At 43.7% G+C, this 19,588-nt stretch overlaps 2 protein-coding genes across 11 annotated transcripts in view; both read right to left on the bottom strand.

Annotated features, from left to right (window-relative positions):
* Nucleotides 1-2,345: 2,345 nt before the first annotated feature.
* LOC115360269 (zinc finger DHHC-type palmitoyltransferase 7) lies at nt 2,346-13,428 on the bottom strand. Of its 7 annotated transcripts, none has more exons than XM_030053070.1 (8): nt 13,417-13,428; nt 8,883-8,973; nt 7,328-7,636; nt 6,755-6,879; nt 6,210-6,306; nt 4,350-4,431; nt 4,090-4,220; nt 3,468-3,647 (listed from the first exon to the last, which is right to left on the bottom strand). In XM_030053070.1, the coding sequence occupies exons 3-8, from the start codon at nt 7,625-7,627 to the stop codon at nt 3,468-3,470; spliced, it is 915 nt and encodes a 304-aa protein (XP_029908930.1). In that variant the 5' UTR covers nt 7,628-7,636; nt 8,883-8,973; nt 13,417-13,428. The 7 variants fall into 7 exon arrangements, with proteins under 7 accessions (XP_029908931.1, XP_029908930.1, XP_029908926.1 ...); XM_030053066.1 differs by lacking the exon at nt 13,417-13,428 and adding an exon at nt 10,226-10,390; XM_030053067.1 differs by lacking the exon at nt 13,417-13,428 and adding an exon at nt 10,179-10,203.
* Nucleotides 11,753-19,588, bottom strand: part of ankrd27 (ankyrin repeat domain 27 (VPS9 domain)) — a 29,526-nt gene continuing 21,690 nt past the window's right edge. The window contains exons 18-28 of one of the 4 annotated variants that reach the window (XM_030053051.1): nt 18,272-18,328; nt 18,020-18,136; nt 17,816-17,860; nt 17,593-17,706; nt 16,872-17,069; nt 16,620-16,739; nt 14,684-14,857; nt 14,406-14,499; nt 13,647-13,725; nt 13,468-13,543; nt 11,753-13,245 (exon numbers count right to left, since the gene is read on the bottom strand). In XM_030053051.1, coding sequence (XP_029908911.1) covers nt 12,805-13,245; nt 13,468-13,543; nt 13,647-13,725; nt 14,406-14,499; nt 14,684-14,857; nt 16,620-16,739; nt 16,872-17,069; nt 17,593-17,706; nt 17,816-17,860; nt 18,020-18,136; nt 18,272-18,328 — 1,515 coding nt within the window. In that variant the 3' untranslated portion in view covers nt 11,753-12,804. The remainder of the gene's footprint in view (nt 13,246-13,467; nt 13,544-13,646; nt 13,726-14,405; nt 14,500-14,683; nt 14,858-16,619; nt 16,740-16,871; nt 17,070-17,592; nt 17,707-17,815; nt 17,861-18,019; nt 18,137-18,271; nt 18,329-19,588) is intronic. The other 3 variants (XM_030053053.1, XM_030053052.1, XM_030053055.1) reach the window with 3 other exon arrangements.

Genomic DNA, 19,588 nt, shown 5'->3' with positions numbered 1-19,588 from the left:
CAGATTGAGAATTAATTTCAAGACAGGAAAGGTGTTGCATGTGACAAAGAAATTGTGGTGAAGATGTCAGAAAGAAAAAAAAAAACAGCTTCTACATCTTGACCTTGGATTAAAACAGACATGATGTTTATATTTTTACTAAATAAACAACCTTCCACATAAAGTCTCGCATTAACCAGGAGATCAGCTGCTCTTATGGACATTTACTTAAATAAATTAAATTTCTTTTACACTTTCCACCGTTCCCTCGTCTTGGGGATTGATTTGACAGCTTCTTGTTCTATCACGTCCTATAGGGGGCAGTATAGAGATTTATTACAGACTCAGAACTGGACTCTGATCCTGACCTGGCACCATCTCCAAAACAGAGGAGGAAAGGCATCCTTTTTGATGTGACAAAATTATTGATGGAATTAACACAAAAGTAAATCACATTCTGGATTTTGATTAAAGAGTCATCTTAGACAGTTGTTGACAAAATAGTTTCTTTTTTGAGGACAAAGTCAAGCTTCTGAAACACTTGACTGTGGTATTTCAGAATCCTGAAAGTGGATTTATGCAGGGTTTTTATTTTTTTGAAGCAGTTCTGAAGCAGTTCTGGTGTAAATAAATGTTTCCAGCTCTCAGAGTGAAAGACACAGTAAATAACAACTTGAAACAGACTTTGAGAGGTAAAGATGAACTTGGTTTAATGACTGTTTGAGAAAAGTGGAAAATAATTTAATACAAAGAAAACAGAACAGGCTCTGTGATTGATACAGTCACCCCACATGAGATACATTCTTCAATATTTCAGATTTCAGCCTATTGCTCCAAAGCCATTTTCAAGAAACTAGAATATTACAGCTTCCTGAGAGCCTGGGAAGTTAAAAATGGACCGGAGAGCTTTCAGAGCCTTTTCCTGGACCTGCAGACGCCCTGATTTCACCTGGAGAGAAAAGCACGAGGGGGATCCTTCTGTCATCACACAGTGTTCAACCAGTGAGGGAGAGCAGCATCAAACACCAGAGACAGAAACACATGCAGAGCGACTGTGCTCAGGTAAACAGCAAACTCTCTCTCTCTCTCTCTCTCTCTCACTCTCTCTCTCTCTCTCTCTCACACACACACACACACACACACACACACACACACACCACTCAGAGCAGGAATGTGAAAAAAAGAGGTAACTGAGGTTGGCTATGTAATTAAACACAGGTCAAATGTCACTCCTACACAGTCCACTCATCTCTTATTACTCATCCCTGCTTTCAGTCGCTGGCAACATTAAACAGCAGCCTTTTATATGAGAGCTATACATTTTTTTTTTTTTTTTTTTAAATTTGGGATTAATCATTGTCCTTGGATTCATGGATGAGTCAGTTGACAGCTCACGAATGAGAAAACTGATTTAAATTTAATTTTTGAATCATTTATCAAGTAAAAATACAAAACATTTGGTGACTCCAGCTTCAGGAAAGGCCACTGTGATGCTGAGATTTGCTTATCATTAAAAAAAATTATATCATTAGTTGTAGCTCTACTGGTGATTCTAAGAAACTATATATACAGGGTGACAAGTGCGCATTGGCAGACATGAGCAAGTGGCAGCACAATTTTTAAAAAAATGAAAATTCCATCATTGTTTCTTAAATGGCATGTTTTCAGGTTTCAGTTACTATGAATAAAATATTTTTCTTCCATCACTCTTGGTTTTATTGGATTGTTAAAAAGTTCCCGTTTTTTTGGGTCACCCTGTATATATTACAAATTTCTTATTTTTCCCGTTTTCACTTATGCTTATATATATATATATATATATATATATATATATATATATATATATATTTCTCTTGAGAATTTGCGCAACAGCAGCTGATCCAATCAACAAAGTATTTCTGATGCAGATTTTCCTGCTGCGTCCCAACAGGTGTGCCGGTGCTGTAAAGGTGCTCAGGTGGGGTTTGGGGGATCTGCATGATTCTAGAGTAATCCTGCAACTCATGTTTGTTTGTTTTATTGTCAGTTAATCTAATGATTTTTGAGATTGATCTGTGAATTATTTTGTTCATAAAATGTGAAAAATAAAGTGTGACGTCTTCAAATGTCTTACGTATCCAAAATCAGGTGAAGCTGGGAGTCAGTTGTTTGGGATTTTTTACTTGATAAAGTACTAAAATTTAAAAAAAAAAAAAAAAAAAAAACTTTAATTTGATTGATCACCAGAAAATCAATAATCTATTAATTGATTACATGTTTCAGCACAAGTTTGTATCACTGACGCTGCAGGAGGTAAACAGCTAATTCACCTTCGTTCAGTCAGTTAACCTGACAAACAGCTGCAGGAGTGAAGACGAAGGCGATGATTTCAGGTTGAAGAGGAGCGAGTGGAGAGGCGCTTTAATGTTCTTCTTTGCAATTCAACAGTTTTCTCTTCTCTTTGACAAATGTTTAATTCAAAAGGAAAAGACATGGCGATGGGCTTCCTGCCAGTGAGTGGGAGGGGCTTTTTACCTGTCAGTCCTGAGTGATGTCACGAAAACTTTTAAATTTCATATTTCACATTCTCTCTGCTTTTATATACAAAGTTAAAATTCTGAGATATGAAGTGATGAGATAAACAATTCTGTGTAATATGGGAACTTTAAAGAAATACGTCAATATTTTTATGACTTATCTAGACTGAGACCAGATGTTGGACAGCATTTTCTCCTCTGTACATCCAGTGGTTCAGTTCCTGTGGGTAGCATTTCCTGATAGCTTAGCACAAAGACTTGAAGTCTGTGGTAGTCATTAGCCTAGCTCCGTCAAAGTGGAAAAATAAACCTAATGCTACTCATAGGCACCAAACCACCAAATGTACAGAGGTGAAAACGTTATTGAAGATCTTGCCTCAGTCTAGGTAAGGAGGAAAAAGGAGTATTTTGCCCAAAACACTGAAATCTTCCTTTCATGCACTGCAGTGGACAGACTGAACTGTGTAAAATGAACTGATACTGTGATGTGAGTTTCCTCCTGCACAAACAGAGGAAAGCACTAAAACATCCCTCTAATAGCAGCTTGTGTCTGTCCAGGATGAAACAGACATGAGAGTCAAATCGACAGAGTTCCAGTAAAGTTTCACTCTGCTGTCAGACCACAGCTGACTCGCTCATTAATAACAAATCAATTATTTTAAAGCTGCTCCACTGTAGCTGCTTTGTATCAGTCAAACCATCTCCAGTGTCAGCTCCAGGACTCTGATCCCTGATCCTCTGGCTGAAGGCCGCTCTCTCCTGCTGCCACAGGAGGATTCCAGGTAGAAGATTACGCTGAAGATGGAGGAAAATCTCACATCTTGAAACTGCTTGTTCTCCTCCTTGGAGGAGGAGAATTCTCCACCAGCCACCAGGTTCACACTGTCACCCCCACAGAGTGATCACCTCCTCCCTGGTTCAGTTCAGCTCAGTTGGACGGAGAGATCTCGCCGGGGGTTGAGTGACAGTTCGTCAGACGGAGAACTCAACCCCACCCCTCCAGCTGCGTTTGGGGATGAAGGTTGGCAGTCTGAGTCCAGCGAACGGGTTGAACCAGAGCAGCGACGGCTGACCTCCAAACACCGACCTCATGCCCGCCCAGCGAGTCTGACGCTCCCACGTCGGCTTCTCGTTCTTCAGACGCTCAATCTCCTAATGGACAGAGGAAAGAAATCACAGCCCATCACCAAACCTCAGTAGAAGTTACTGTGGACTGGCCCAACCTGCACGGGATTAGAAGGTGGGCATGTGTGCAAAGGGGAGAGCCGTGGCTGCCCAGAGAAACCATTTTTATTCAGAGATCTGGAGGTCAGAGGTCAAGGGACCCCACTGAGCCATGTCACAAATTTTGGAGTGATATTTAGCCACCTTGCCAACAACCTAGCATGGCATGACTGGTACCATGGATTCCTCAGGTCATTTAGTTTCATATGACACCAAGATCTTTACTTTAAATCAAATCAGTAATTGAAAGATTTTTTTCCCCATCCATAGTAACCTTCTGGTAGGAGGCTTGTATTGACAGTTTTCCCATGTGGTCTGAATGCAGTATTTATCTGTGCTGACAATTCAACAAACATCAGAGTGTGCTGACCGTCTCGTCGTTGCAGATGGAGTGCAGCTGCGTGCCGAACATGACGGCTGTGAAGGTGAGGAAGAGGAGGCCCTCCAGACAGAGGAAGATCATTAGCATGACAGTGACTGGAGGAGAGAAGTCGCTGCACTCTGCTCAGGGAAAAACACACAGCGATGATGATGGTCAGAAACAGTGACAAAAAATGTAGACTCAGGTATGGCTGTGATAATAAAACATGAAACACAGAGAAATGATTTTAAATATTTTGCAGGACTCACCGCTCCACTGGACTCTGACGCAGGTGATGAACTGGAACCCACACAGAGCGAGAGCGTAGCTCGACGTTAACGCGATGTACATCTGCAGAGACAGGAGGGGGCATGAACCAAACGTCTGCCTGGACCGACACATTTACAGCTTCAGCCCTCAGCCACACTAAACCCAACCAGGCCATGCTGCATTCAAGAACACTGCAGACCAGGAAACTAGAACTTCCAGCTTCCAAACAGGAAAAATCCATGAGTAATACCTCTACTTCCTCGTCAGACTTTTCTGTTGTTGATAGTTTTGTTGACACATGTATATCCTGATGCGTTCATATCTTATCTTATATCCAAACAGAAAAACTTAAGTTGTTTCTACTAGAGGAGCGCTGCCTGTATGCTAGTTTACACTACATAAAAGGTTGGCTGACAAATGTGGTTTTTACAGAAATGTGAAATGAATTAAAAAGCAGCAGTGGACCTGAACCTACTTTCTGGACTACACACTTCATCCACTGCCATCATATTGTGCACTTTTAGATTCTTCAGTAAAATGTTGAATTCAGTCATATGGAGAAAATTTCATTCAAACTGTACCAGGAAGGTTTTCTGCATCTGTAAATGGTCACGGTGTTGGCGTGTGGTGAGATAAATGTATTCCTGCTGACAGTGATCAGTTTTAAGCACAGCCATGCAGGCCTGAGCCTCGCTGTCTGATATCATCTTCAGATCACAGATCAGCTGAATGAAAGGAAGCTCAAACAGAATCACACATGAATCATCATGAATCATCAAGGCCTCCAAACAGCCACTTGCTGCTTGAGAGGATTCATGTTGATGTTTAGGAAAGTAAAAACCACCCGTCACTAACAGAGAGGTGCGTGCTGCGACCTGTCAGCTCTAGTTTCTACATACATCTCTACTTTTTAATGACTAAAATGCTAGACTATCAATACACACACGCACACACACACACACACACACACACACACACACACACACACACACACACACATTTGTCACCGATGTGTCTTCATGAAACAGCCGGCAGGTACTGGTTGATGTTTGGATCAGCAGGTCAGAGAATACAGAAAAATATCATGTTAACCATTTCATCACCAGTCTTGAAACACAACCAACAAATCAAATCCTCCTGCCTCCCTAAATTGAACACTGCTTGTAGCGCCCCCTTGAGGCCAACTAACCATCGTCTGCAATTTGTCAAAACCCGGCCAGTGGCATCTGAGGACGAATGAACAAACAGACTGGTCCTGATGTCATGATGAGGAAAGCAGTGTGATTGGTTGACTGTGATGTGTGTGATCTAGCTCAGTGGTTCTCAAACTGTGGTGCAGGGGCCCCCAGGGGTCCTTGAAGGACTTCCAGAGGGTCTCGTGCTAACTGAGGAGCAGCTTAAATGCTGGTGAAAGGCATCTGAACAAGTTTTGATGCCTTTTAATTTTCCATACAATTCGAGACATTCAGATTTCCAAATAATTTTTCACATCATTTTTGCGAATTTTTTTTTTTTAGAATTTTTTTCAAACTATTTTTTGTAAATTTTCCACTGTTCATTTTATTTTTTTGTTAATTGACTAATCACATTTCCCCAAGTGAATTTGCTTCAAAAAAGTTAATTTCATTGTAATTTATTATTTTAATATTATACTTTAATCTCACCACTCTGTATCTACTTTGTCAGTGTTAAAGTACAACATCGGAACAATTTAATACTCAACACAAACCAAAATGTGTTTTCAGATCAGGGTCTATAGCACACAGTCACTTCAGACGGGGATCCGGGGCTTAATCAAAGTGGACCTGGACGTCTGAGAAGCCCTGACCTGGGAGGTGAAGTTTGTTGAGTGGACTCACGGTGAAGAGCACGAAGAAGCGCTGGTTCTTCTCCCCCACACAGTTGTTGACCCAGGGACAGTGGTGGTCCATCTTGCGGATGCAGCGCTTGCAGATGCTGCAGACGAGGAACAGAAGGGACACAGTGATGTTACCTCCTAAAATGTGCAGAACCTGACAGCTTCCCTGTACAGCTGAAGGATGAAAGTGATTTGAGATCACAGCCGCAGTGTGAACTCTGCTCATACTGAAGCTACAAGGTGGGTCACTTTGATTCAAGTTCATGTTTCTTTACTGCCTACAGTGTCAAAGGGCTTCACATGCCCACAGGTTTATCAAAAACAGACAGGACAACACCCCCCGACTTAATTCTCAGAAAGAAAAAACTCCCAAAAGAACCCAGGTTTAACGGAAAAAATGTACTGTATTTTTGTGTAATGTTTTAAAGTTTCCATTGGCAGTGTCTTTGCTTTGATTTCACCTCAGAGAAGAAACAACACGTGTCCAGTTTTTGTTTTTGCTGTTGCTGTTTTTTCAGACCGGGAGGGGGGTGTGAAGGCTCTGACCTGCAGTGATGAGCCCGCTCAGGTTTGATGCTGCAGCATTTGGGACATTTGTAGACGACCTCGCCCGGCTTCAGCTGCAGGCTCTCCATGTATTTCTTAGTGGCGTTTCCTTTGGGCACAGCACCCTGAGGAGAAGACGAGGAACACAGAGGGTGAGCACAGAGCGACAGAAAACATCTGACAGCTGCACACTGACGCTTCAATTTTGAAAATTAAAATATCTGTGGTAGTTTTACAGCTTTGATGTTGGAAAGTGATGAACATAAATATGATTATCATGACTTGCATTTCATATGATATTAAAATAACATCACTAGTGCAGGAAATTTATCTCATGTCTGCTCCCTCTCCTCTGTGTCTCCACAGGCAGTTATATAAAAGCAAAATGGTGCAAAAATATAATTTCAAAAAAATACTAAAATCCCCTTAACTGAGTGTTATTCCACACTGCAGCTAGGAGCATACAAATGAAAAAACACAGTAAATCTAAAACTAGCCACACTTTTGCGGAATCGCATCAAATGCTTTATGAGCGCTGAGGCTGCACAAAGTTGTGGCTGCCCGTCTCCTCACCGGGTCGGTCAGCATGGTGCGCAGGTGGGAGGCCAGCGCCAGCACGGCCAGGCTGTTGAACACCGCCCCGTTGACGACGGCGTACCAGAAGCTCTTGGAGGGCAGCAGCATGACGAAGGTGACCACGAAGTCGGCGTACAGCACCAGGAACCAGGTGATGAGGGCGCACACCATGCCGCAGCCGTCCTGGATGAACCAGAGCCGCTCGGCCTCGCCGGGCGCGGGGCTCCTCGCCACCTCCTCATCGTCCAGGAGGGGGCGCTGCTGCTCCACGTCCCGCAGCCGGTGGCCTGAGGACATGGTGCCCCGCTGCAGGAGACAGGCCGACAGCAGGTCAACAGGGCAGAGAGTCTGACTCATAGGCACTTATGAAGACATACACTACTCACAAAAAGTTAGGGATATTCAGCTCTCGGGTGAAATTTCAGGATGAACCTAAAATGCATTCTAACCTTTCCAGGTGAACTTAATGTGACCTTCTGTAAACTTTTGAATGCACATGTCCAACTGTTCAATGTTTCAGTACTTTTTGCACAAGTTGCTGTTCTCTAACAAGGAGTTTAACGGCAAAATTCACATCAGGTGTTTGATGCTCCAGCTCATCGAGGTGGTATCATTAGGGAACGGCTGCTGGAGACTGGGGTACCTCAGATGGAGTGGCCTGCACTTTCTCCAGACCTGAATCCCATAGAAAACCTATGGGATCAGCTGAGTCGCCGTGTAGAGGCTCGGAGCTCTGTACCCCAGAACCTCAATGTCCTGAGGGCCGCCCTTCAAGAAGAGTGGGATGCCATGCCTCAGCAGACAATAAGTCGACTTGTGAACAGCATGAGACGTCGTTGTCAAGCTGTAATTGATGCTCAAGGGCACATGACAAGTTATTGACACTGACATTTTTTGTTGTGGTATACCCACCACTGTTGTTGGCTTTTGTTTCAAGAAATTGTTTGAGATGAGGAAATCACCAGTGCATGCTTCTACTTAAATGCCCTACTTTCATGATATAATATCACTGTAGCGTGAACTTTTTATATTTTCCATAAATTTCACCCAAAAGCCAAATATCCCTAACTTTTTGTGAGTAGTGTAAGTATATTTAGGAAACTGGGAAATTCTTGCAGCCATAAGTGGAAGAATTACCATAACCTACACTGGTAATCTGTGCCCACTAGGATTTACTTAATTTTAAAGGCAGACACCAATATTTCCAAACTGAGGCTGACAGTGGCTGATATGTTTGGTGATAATGAGCAACTTTAAATTTGACCATTTTCATATTCAATATTGAGTGTCCCTCTCTCTGATTTTTTGACTCTCATCAGGTTGCTCCTGATTCAGCCTTCAGACACCAGGGACCTTAAAACTCTCCACTGACACCGATCCACATAACAGGTGAGGATGTCAGCCGAATGTCTACAAAGTAAATAATGCAGGTAATACACTGAGTAATGCAACAGATACACACACAGTTGAAGGCAGGGTGCTGTGCGGGCAGAGATCCAGGCTGTAGGATTTTCTGGTATTAAACATTCAGGAAGATGTTCACTGAACTCACTTGATATGTGGCTTCTCACTTCATAACATCATCTTGTCCTCCAGCTGCTTCATGGAGCCTGGCAGGTCTGTCTCTTCCGGGCCACACATCACTGCAAACAGCACATTCACATCCAGCAGCACACACACACACACACACACACACACACACACACACACACACACACACACACACACACACACAAGCTAAAACAGTGCTTTCTCCCCTCTCTATGCTCACTCACATCAGCCTGAGCTGAGCCAAATCAGAAACTCAGAGTCAACAGTCTGAGCCACAACGCTGACATGCTAACGGCTAACTAGCTGCCTTTCCTCACCTGACAGCGAGCTAACCCTCACTATGAGTCAATACACATGAATTACTGCTAACATGTACAGCGTAGCATGGCTTAACACGCACCGACACGAGTGAACTGACAGGAGAACAAACTACAAACTGCATTTACAACCCCGCACCCAAAGGCAGCACTGTGAGCTAAAGCTAACTGTGGCTAACGTGTCTGTGTATTACCGTTCACAGCTAGGCTAACCGCACAGCTAGCCAGGGTTGCCAGGTCTGTGAGACAAAAGCAGCCAAACAGCAGCTCAAAACCAGCCCCAAAACCCTAACCCAACCTGGTTGGTATAAAAAGGGCTCAAAAATCAGCCCAATACCAGAACTCAAAATATGCCCATAAAAATCCATATATGTTGCTTTTAAAGTCCAACAGCATTGCTATAATTGCAAAATGCACTATAATATCTATAAAATAACACCATAAACATTAAAGGCAATTTCCCGAAACAATTCTTTCACCTATTTAATTTACAGTATATCAGAACTTAAACTAAAATATGGGATGCCTTACTCCAGCTGAGTGGTGCTGATGATGTGATTGGTCATGTGCTGAGTGGCCTCACACAGCATTGGCATGTTATGTGTCTGTGGAGCAGGTGACATATGTGGATAGTTTATATGCTGATCTGGCCCGGAGTCAGTTTGACAGGATTTGGGTATAAACATTGGTCATTCAAAATATGAATCTTTATTCATGTCTGCCCAAGCCCAACCCGCGGACAAAATTTGTTACCCGCGGCTACTCTTAAAAAGTAGCCCAATTTGGCGGAAAAAACGCGGACTTGGCAACCCTGCAGCTAGCATACATATTAGTGCACATTACCGCTGCCTAATTACGAGACATATCTGACAGATTTAACTGTATGAGCGCTGATATTGACTTAAAAAGATGGACATTTTAACTACATAACAATAGTACAGTGTGTGTGTGTGTGTGTGTTCCCAGCTCTGCTAACGAACCTTCCAGTCCGCTGGTGTTTGTTTTATTTTGATTTGAACCTGCTTACCTTTCAATTCTCATCCCAGGTGTCACTTCCCAGATAACTACGGAAGCCGTAAACGCATTTTTTTTCCGCGTTTAAACGGATAAACATGTCCGTGAATTCATTCTAGCTCTCTGTCTCCTGTCAGTGTGTTTCGCTTCAGCCCGGCAACATGACAGCAGATCTTATGTAAAGTGTGTGTGTGTGTGTGTGTGTGTGTGTGTGTGTGTGTGTGTGTGTGAACATGTACCCACAACGACACACACACTGCAAAAAGTCAAATCTTACTAAGATTATTTGTCTCATTTCAAGTCAAAAATGTCTTATTTCTAGTCAAAATATCTCATTACACTTAAAATAAGACATGATCACCTCAGAAGGAACTTGTTTTTAGACAATTTTCACTTGTTTCAAGTGATAATTTACTTGAAACAAGTTAAAATTAGCTTGAAACAAGAAACAAATTCTGCCAATGGAACAAGCACCACGGTTCAGTCAGATGAATACTTCATAAAACTGATATGTGCTGTGTTTGGTCTATGATAAAGGTCACTGGAAGAATGACACAAAAATCAAAACATTTTCACTAAATTAGGGGGTTTATTGTTATTATCACTGTTATTATTATTGGTAATTTGGGCGTGAATTAAATAAGATAAGGCACATTCATTCACAGCATGTTTTGACATCAAATCAGAAAATAAAATAATAATAATAAAAAAAAAAACTGGTACAAAAAATAATTAAGACTGGACTTCTGATTGGGTTTGACATCCATTTAAGAGAAATGATCCACTTTTAAATGGAAAAATAAAAAGATAAAAGTGGAGCTGAGGGGAACGGCTGCTGTGAAACAAATGGCTGGTGGAAAGTGCAAAACCCCTCGGCTGGCCGACGATGAGGAGGGGAGGATAAATCAGTGAGTTCCCACTGAGGGAGCGAGCTTCATCCATACACACACACACACACACACACACACACACACACACACACAGGACGCTGCTGTACATACAGTATAATGATAAGTGACAGATGAAATACATGGAAACATCGATGTGACATTAGTGTGCACAGTAACACTGACGAGTGACGATAATACAGTACTGCAGTCATTCAACTATATTTTCATATATCTTGCTGAAATAAGATTGCAGATTAATCAATCCTCTTATTAATCTGTTCTAGGTCTTAAAAAAAAAAAAAACATTCAAAAGGACGGAGAGGGCAAACCTCTCTGAGCGCACAACAGACTATCAAGAACAGTCCTAGGTCATAAATAAAGTAAAATTATGGTGATAAAATATGTGGGGTATTTTAATGTTTAAAGGGGGAAAAAAGAGCAAAATATTCCTATAAAATCATGTTTATCAGTCAAACTGAGCTAATGTCTAGTATTCAAGTAAAAACCAAACAAAAATGTTGTTATTGTGCATCCACTTCTTCAAATGAAGTCTGGAGATCAGATCCAAGCTACAGTCTGGTCGTGGTTTCAAATAAAAAACAAAAGCAACGACATTCATAGGAACCTGAAATCATGTTGGTTTGCATCCCTTTTTGTTTTTTGTTTTTGTTTTGTTTAGTTTTTTTTTTTTTTTTTTTTTTTTAAATGAAGGCTAGAGAGAAAAAAGTGCTTGAAGATCAGGTGAGGAGGAGGAGGAGCTGCAGGAGACAGAAGGATGTTTTTCTAATGAAACTGGAGGAGTTTTCCTGGGGGATTATTACCAACAACATTTGTGCTCAAAGAAATGACATTTTGAGAGTCCTGTTTTCTATAATTTGACATATTTCTACGTGAGGCAGGACACAAGAGAGGGATCAATCAAAATGGCAGTGACGTTGTTCTGCCACCTACTGGTAAAGCAGATAATAGCAGGGAGGTCTTTATTTAAAATCCAAGAAATTAAACACGTCTGTTCTTGAGATGGAAAAAAAATCTCCAACTCTACAGCGTCTTTATGGGCTGAAAGGTGTTGATCTAGCCATGTGTTAATGAAGGTTTTTTATTCTCAGACATCAGAATGCCTCCAATCTTTTTCTCCATCTCTCAATCGTGAGATTTCATCTTTTTTAATGTTCTTTGAGGTTTTTTTTCTTTATATCTGTCTAGTAACTGTCCATCCTGAAGCAGTTCCTCCTGTTTGTTCTTCTGGTTTTTATTGATTTATTGTGAAACAGGTGTATTATGACATGGGACATTAGTTAAGGTGAAAAGGTCATTTCATTGTGACTTGAACAGTACAAATCTAACATCTGCATTTTTAACAGGTCAATACAGTAAAACTGCAGCAAATTTCCTGCAGTTTTTTGTTTGTTTGTTTCTTCCTTTTTTGGCGAACTCCCCTCACCTGAAAACAGCGGGCCAGTTCACGCTCACAGCATCCATCTCTTATATTACTGGTTTTGGCCGCTGGCAGGTCAGAGAAAGTGTGTGTGGTGGCATTTGACACTGAGTGGTTACTGTAAGGAAACTCCTCTAGTCCTCTACTACACACACACACACACACACACACACATATACAGCGTGTAAGAAAAACCAGTCCAGTTCAGCCGCCGGCTCCCTGATCCGCTCAGCAGCTTCTCCTCCTCCTCTGCTCTGGTTTTGGTTATGGCGGCGAGTCCGGAGGCGGCGGCGTCTGGACATCACCTTCCTCTAGAGGGCGGAGCCTGTGGCTGCAGGTGGGAGGTGGTTCGTGGTCGGTGAGCGTGTGTGTGAGAGACGATTTCGTCGAGCTGCCATTGTGCGACGCTGCGTCGGGGGGCGGGGCTAACGAGGCCTCGTTGACGATGTTGACGTCCTCGCAGACGACGTGCGCGGCGTCGCCGTCGGGGTGTGTAAGGTTCATATCTCCGGGTGTGGAGGTGTGCTTGGTGGAGTCGGGAGTGTGTGTGGAGTCGGGCTGGTCTGGTGTGTGTTCTGCCGAGTCCAGCGTGTGCGAACGAGCCAGGGGCCGCTCTCTGGTCCGGGGCCCGGCGCCGAGGCTCCCCGAGCAGCCGCTGACCTCCACCGTCTCGCCCCGCCTCAGCCGCCGCCTGTCCGGGCTCATCTGCAGGGAGAGCGGGGAGTCAGAGGCTGTTATGTGTCGTTGTATGTTGTTATGTCAGAGAATAATTTTTAGATATTTAAGATGATCAAGTTTCAGCTGCTCTGTTGTGTTTTGTGCTTTAGTTTCTGTAACCATCTCAGTTTGTCTTCATCAGCAGCATTTCTCTTTTACCTTTTTATTCTCACACATTTTTCTCTGTCTTTTATAAATATGTCTTCTCACTTTGTGCTGTACCTGGCTGAGGGTCGGCGAGCGCAGGGAGGGAGGACTGGACGAACCTTTCTTCATCTGCTGAACCCTTCACATGTCAGAGCACATCACGGCACCGTTAAACAACAGGACAGACAACACCGGCTTTAACCCACAGGGGGCGTCACACTGGATTTGTGATCTGGACTTACCGGCTGATGGACTGGGCCAGCTTCTGCCTCCTGCTGTTGTTGTTGTCCTGCAGCTTCAGGCGCTGGACGAAGGAGTGAGCTGCAGCGACAACAGCAGAGAGGAGCCTCTTTACTTTCATCTGTCACTGTGAGTCACATGCATTTTGAAAAGTTTGTTTTTTAGCTGGACTGATACAATCGACTTTTTCCTCACGTCAACATGTTAGTCACAGGAAGCAGTTTGTCATACAGTAATAAGTAAGCTACGTCTTCTATGACTTTTTTGTGAGTATAAGGTGTTTTGATGTGCATGCAAACTTGGTGCAGAGATTCAGAAGTCTTCAGATGTGCACTGCATTTTTATGCAAAACCTGGGCTCTGAGCAACATTTGATACATGGAAAAATCAGCTGCATTTAGCTGGTCTGGATTTAAAGTTCATATCTGAGTGGTTTGATACGATATGAGAAGGTCAGTGATGTAAGACGTGAGGAGCTCTCGACCCCTGGCCTGGATGTTCTGCACGTGCTCTGAAGGTCAGGTGACATCCACTCAAAACAAAACAACTGAGGGAAAATAACCTCAAAACGACTGGAAGCGTTTTGCGCCACATTTTGGAGAAGTGCTCTTGAACAATGACAGACGCGACATCGTGAAACCAAATGATGGCAGTTTTTAAAAAGGAAGTTGGGAACTTCTTTCCCTCGTTGGCTTCAGGAGACGTTTCTACACAGCGGGTCGTCTGTATTTTAAACATTCAGAGGGATTCGGTGTTAATTACCCAGAGCTCCTTTGGGCACAGAGAGGAGTCTGATTGGTTCGTCGTCAGGGGAAAGTCCAGAGGCTTTCTGCAGAGTTCGCAGGATCTCAGTGTTCTGCCGACAGAAACATTCATTATCTCCTCTGGGCTCACTTGTCCTGAACATTTCCAACATAACACACACACACACTGGCAGATTTATCAAAGTATATCAGTGTTTGCCCGTCACAGCCTGTGTGTGTGTGTGTGTGTGTGTGTGTGTGAGCTGTGGTGTCTGTGTTGTGCCTCTGCAGCGCCACCTTGCCACTGAGCTCGTAGGCGCAGTCCAGCGGCGTTCGATGCCTCTTGTTCCTCTGAGCGAGTGACGCGCCGCCCTGCAGCAGAACCTCCACCAGCGCCTGGTGGCCCCCCCGCACCGCCTCGTGCAGAGCCGTGTTCCCCTGCTGGTTCACGATGTTCACCAGGGCGTTACTCTGAGAGAGGGAGAGAGAGAGAGAGAGAGAGAGAGAGAGAGAGAGAGAGAGAGAGAGAGAGAGAGGCCCCGCTTAACACATCTGTCATTTTTCAAATAAAAACACCAAACATCGTCTGATTCTGCTGCTCAGACTGAGGAAGACATTTGTACGCTTTAATGGAAAATGTATTTGTCTCCTTCCACCAAGTTAAACTTCAGATTGTTGATCATACTCTACACAGGACATTGGTCTAAAAGAGGAGACAAATTTAAAGAGATTTTCGTTGATCTGAGCCGCTCCAAACAGAACCTGACTGTCACTGGTGTGATGGAGGAGCCACACAGCTCCTACAGGCCCTGATCACTTCCCCCAAGATACTGGCTTTAGTTTTCACACTATACACTCAATCAGCTGTTCTCAAACCTTTTTTTCAGCCATGTTCCCCCTGGACCAGAGCCACAAAACAAAACAAAACAAAACAAAACAAAACAACAGAATCCGTGTATCATTCGTTCTTTCTATTTTCAATTGCCAATCAAAAATTAAAAAATGAAAAAGTGACTGGTTATTTTGTTATTTGTTTTTTAATCTAACACCAAAATCCAAAATATGCCTGGTTTTTCATAGTTCAATTTTAGGCTGGGATCAAAAATACGAAATGGAAAAACGGGAATCAGGACTGAATTTGATTTTATTATTTAATTGGTCCGGTTTACGTGACCCAGAAGTTTGGTAATGAGCAGATGTGGACATGACAACCGAAAAAATCAGCTGAGCTTCTTAACAGTGATGGGTAGCAGCTCCGGAGACCTTCTTAACCGATCTGGGAAACCCGGCCCTTTTCTGTGAAATTGCACAGTGGCGGCTCTGCCTATGTTGCCGCCCTAGGCGAAATTACTGGCTTGCGCCCTTCCATGTTACTACTCCTACTGCGGCGCCAGTCGGCTGCGGCATCAGGCGGTCAGGTCTGCCGGATCTGACAGGTGAGCGTCCGGTGCCGCTCAGCTCAGCTGATTTTTTCGGTTGTCATGTCCTCTTCTTTTAGAGTCACACGCTTTGGTCCTCGAAACAACACTAATAACTATCCATGGTGGCGGTGATCAGGGTGGCGGGACTGAATGCACCTGGCTGCTGTGATCTGCTGTGAACTACCGCTCATTACCAAACTTCTGGGTCACGTAAACCGGACCAATTAAATAATAAAATCAAATTCAGTCCTGATTCCCGTTTTTCCATTTCGTATTTTTGATCCGAGCCTAAAATTGAACTATGAAAAACCAGACATATTTTGGATTTTGGTGTTAGATTAAAAAACAAATAACAAAATAACCAGTCACTTTTTCATTTTTTCATTTTTGATTGGCAATTGAAAATAGAAAGAACGAATGATACACGGATTCAACAGGCTGATCCTGATTCTCTTGTTTGTGTTTCTGCTTCTTCTTCTCTTCTTCCTCCTTGTTTCCAGCTGGATCGCTGCTACGCTTCAACCACTGATCCACTTTCTGGATTTGTTTTGTCTTAGCCTCCTGGTCACAGTGAACAATGAATTAAAATTAATAAAAAAAATAAATAAATTTAAAAAAAAATCACGCACCCCCTGCAGTGCTCCACAAAAAAAAAAAAAAGAAAAAAAAGAAAAGGACGATAATGAAAACAATCATTTCATGTGGCTCTAGTTTAGTTTAGTTTAAATTATAATGAAATAAATTTCTAAGCTACGTCCTCCGTGACTTCTGTGTGTGTGTGTGTGTGTGTGTGTGTGTGTGTGTGTGTGTACCTCTAACAGTGTGGTGGCCGTCTCCAAGTTTCCACGGAGACAGGCGTGTATCAGAGGTGTGTTGCCATAGTGATCCTTCTTGTTGATCTTGGCGTTGCACTCCAGCAGAGACCTCACCACCTGAACGCACCACACAAAATAAAACACACGCTCTGAGAACACACACACACACACACACACACACACACACACACACTCTGACTGCAGGAGGTGTTGTCTACCGCTGGATTTCCCAGCCTGCATTGCAGGTACCTGGATGTGGCTGTTCTGGCAGGCCAGGTGGAGCGGCGTGGCGCTCTGGTTGTTGCGGGCATTGACGTTGGCGCCGTGGCGGGTCAGCAGGGTGACGAGCGTGGAGTGACCGTGCAGCGCGGCGACGTGGAGCGGCGTGAAGCCGTCCACGCTGCTGCTGTTCACCCCGAGAGCGCCGGCCTGCAGGACGCACCGCTGCTGGACACACAGGAAGAGACAGGAAGTGACCGTGAGGGACAGGAGAGCCCTGAGAACAAAGAACTGAACGAGGACTGGACGGTACTGTCAGCCATGCTGTAGGGAGGACTGTTAGTGCACTTTTTAGCACTTTTCCTCCAAAGCTGTCATTTCCACAGCGGATCATGTGGATTTGAAATACACGTCTTTCTAGGAGACGCCAGTTTGTGCCAGATCTTTGAAAAACCTTCAGAGGTTCCAGTTCCACCATCTAACTTCTCCTGAAACCACTCTCAAAAAAAAAAATAAATAAATAAAAAAATGAACCACTGTGTGAATCAGACAGAGCTGCTGGAAGGTTTATTTATTTTTTTTTTTTTTGCTACCCAGAAACTGAACCAGTGGACATACAGAAGAGAAAGTGGTGTCCAACGTCTGGTGTCAGTGTTTTTGTCCAAAGCGTTGGAGTATCTTACAAAACCCTGGAGCCCAGACAGCCTCTGACCTCAGATCAGGATGTTGACGTCTCAGTTTGAACTCTGACCTTCTGAGCAGGAGCGCAGTTCGGACACTGGCACAGCGGGTGGCACAGCAGAGTCTCAGAGGGAACGTCACCTTCCTCCTCCTCCTCATCCATCCACTCCAGAAGGTACCGCACCTGCACACACACACACACACACACACACACACACACACCAGAGTCTGTTACTACTGTTGAGGCTGGTCTCTTATTAGAAATAAATGTCTGATCCCTGAGCAGATCTCACCATCTCCACATCGCCGTCTGCCACAGCTCGCAGCAGCTTCTCCACCTGTCAATCACACACACACACACACACACACACACACACACACACAGATTCAGAAGGTGCTATCTCTACAGTTGTATACATTTTCACACTGTGTGAAAGAGCCGTCACTCTCCTCTGCTGTGTTTTCATGTCTGAGTGAAGCCGAAGCGTCAGTCGTACCTCTCTGTGTCGGACTCGCTCCGCCTCGGGTTTGGCCTCGGAGCCCAGAGAGGAGGAGCTGGAGACGGAGGAGCGGCGGCTGCTGCAGTCCGACGCCAGAGGAGAGCGACTGGGAGACTGAGGAGGGAGGAGACGGACAGATGAAGACGTTACAGGAGGTGGAAGCAGATTCACAGAGAGAGAGAGAGAGAGAGAGAGAGGGAGGAGCAGAATGTGAAGGTGATGCTCAGAGTTCATCAGCGTCAGACTCACATCGAGGCTCTCTCTGTGCCGACGGCCGTTCTGGGTTGACTCCAACAACGCCAGGATCTACAAGAAATAAAAACACACACTTGTTGAGCAATAGTGCAAGGTAAACTCAGACATCATCAAGCAAGAGGGATTTAATTTTCCTGGCATCACAGATACAGGAATAAAACAGCAGGACAAAAACACGGCAACAACACCTCTTATTCCCAAATAAAAACTGAAACCAATCATCTACAACTTTCTTATCACCTTGTAAAACTAAGGAAAAAAAAAAACAAAAAAAAACTCAGACGTGGACTTTAGTTTTGTCAGTTGGTTTATCTGCAGGGAAAAACATGGATTTTATTATTATTTTTTTTATTATGTACATATTTCTTTTAGTACTTCTTATTTATTGTTTGTAATGTCGACCAAGCAGAGGCGCAGACCCCAAATTTCACTGTGCAACTTGTAGAATGACATAAAGGCTATTTGAATATTTGAATTTGAATATTTTCACTGAACGCACTGCACCACTAGAGGGCGCCATATTGTTGGGCTTCCATGATGCTCTGCTGTTCGGTCTCTCTGCACTGTCTGGATTATTATGCGCCGACTGGTCTGAGGTCAGATTCTGTGTGAGATCGGCTTTAACAGATCAGAGATCAGTGCTGCTGTATTTGATTTTGGTTTTTGTGTTTTAATAGCAGGACAACTCCCTCACACACACACACACACACACACACACACACACACACACACATGGAAATACTGCAGCTTAATGGATTTGCAACACCACACAGAGTAGGAAATACAGTGTGGATGTCAGTGTAGACGGATGAGCATGTTTATTTAAACTACAGATTTTTTGTATTGTATTCATAAGGAGAATGAGTGAGTGTTTTCTTTCTTCTTCTTTTAAGATTTTTGCAACAGACAAGAGGCAGTAAGCATGGAGGATGATGATACAGAATGTGACTAAACTCGGGCATGGAAAATGGAGGTGGCTGAGTTCTTCGGGTCACAGCCACATGGAGAGATGCTGATGTGTGTGCAGCAGCGTTTGTTATTCATTAAACTGACCGGGAGGCTCAACAACACACTGACGGGTAAGTGCAGACTTGGCATTTTCCCTGGTCATAGCTAGCAGAGATTACAGCCTCAGTTTTATCACCTCTGCTACTCTGCTACCTCTGATCATCCAGATCATCACGAGACTCATCAAAGTAAAAACACCTGATCAGGTAAGGGTTAGGTTTAGCCTCTGCAGACACAAACAGCACGGGGAGCTCGACAGGTGCCAATAAACTTTATGAATCACCTCAAATGACGGTGGTGCAG

This window comes from Myripristis murdjan, chromosome 6 (genome assembly GCF_902150065.1).
Source record: "Myripristis murdjan chromosome 6, fMyrMur1.1, whole genome shotgun sequence".
In the NCBI taxonomy this organism is placed as follows: domain Eukaryota; kingdom Metazoa; phylum Chordata; class Actinopteri; order Holocentriformes; family Holocentridae; genus Myripristis; species Myripristis murdjan.
Note: the sequence above shows the minus strand (reverse complement) of the source record. Positions and strands in the feature narration are given on the sequence as shown.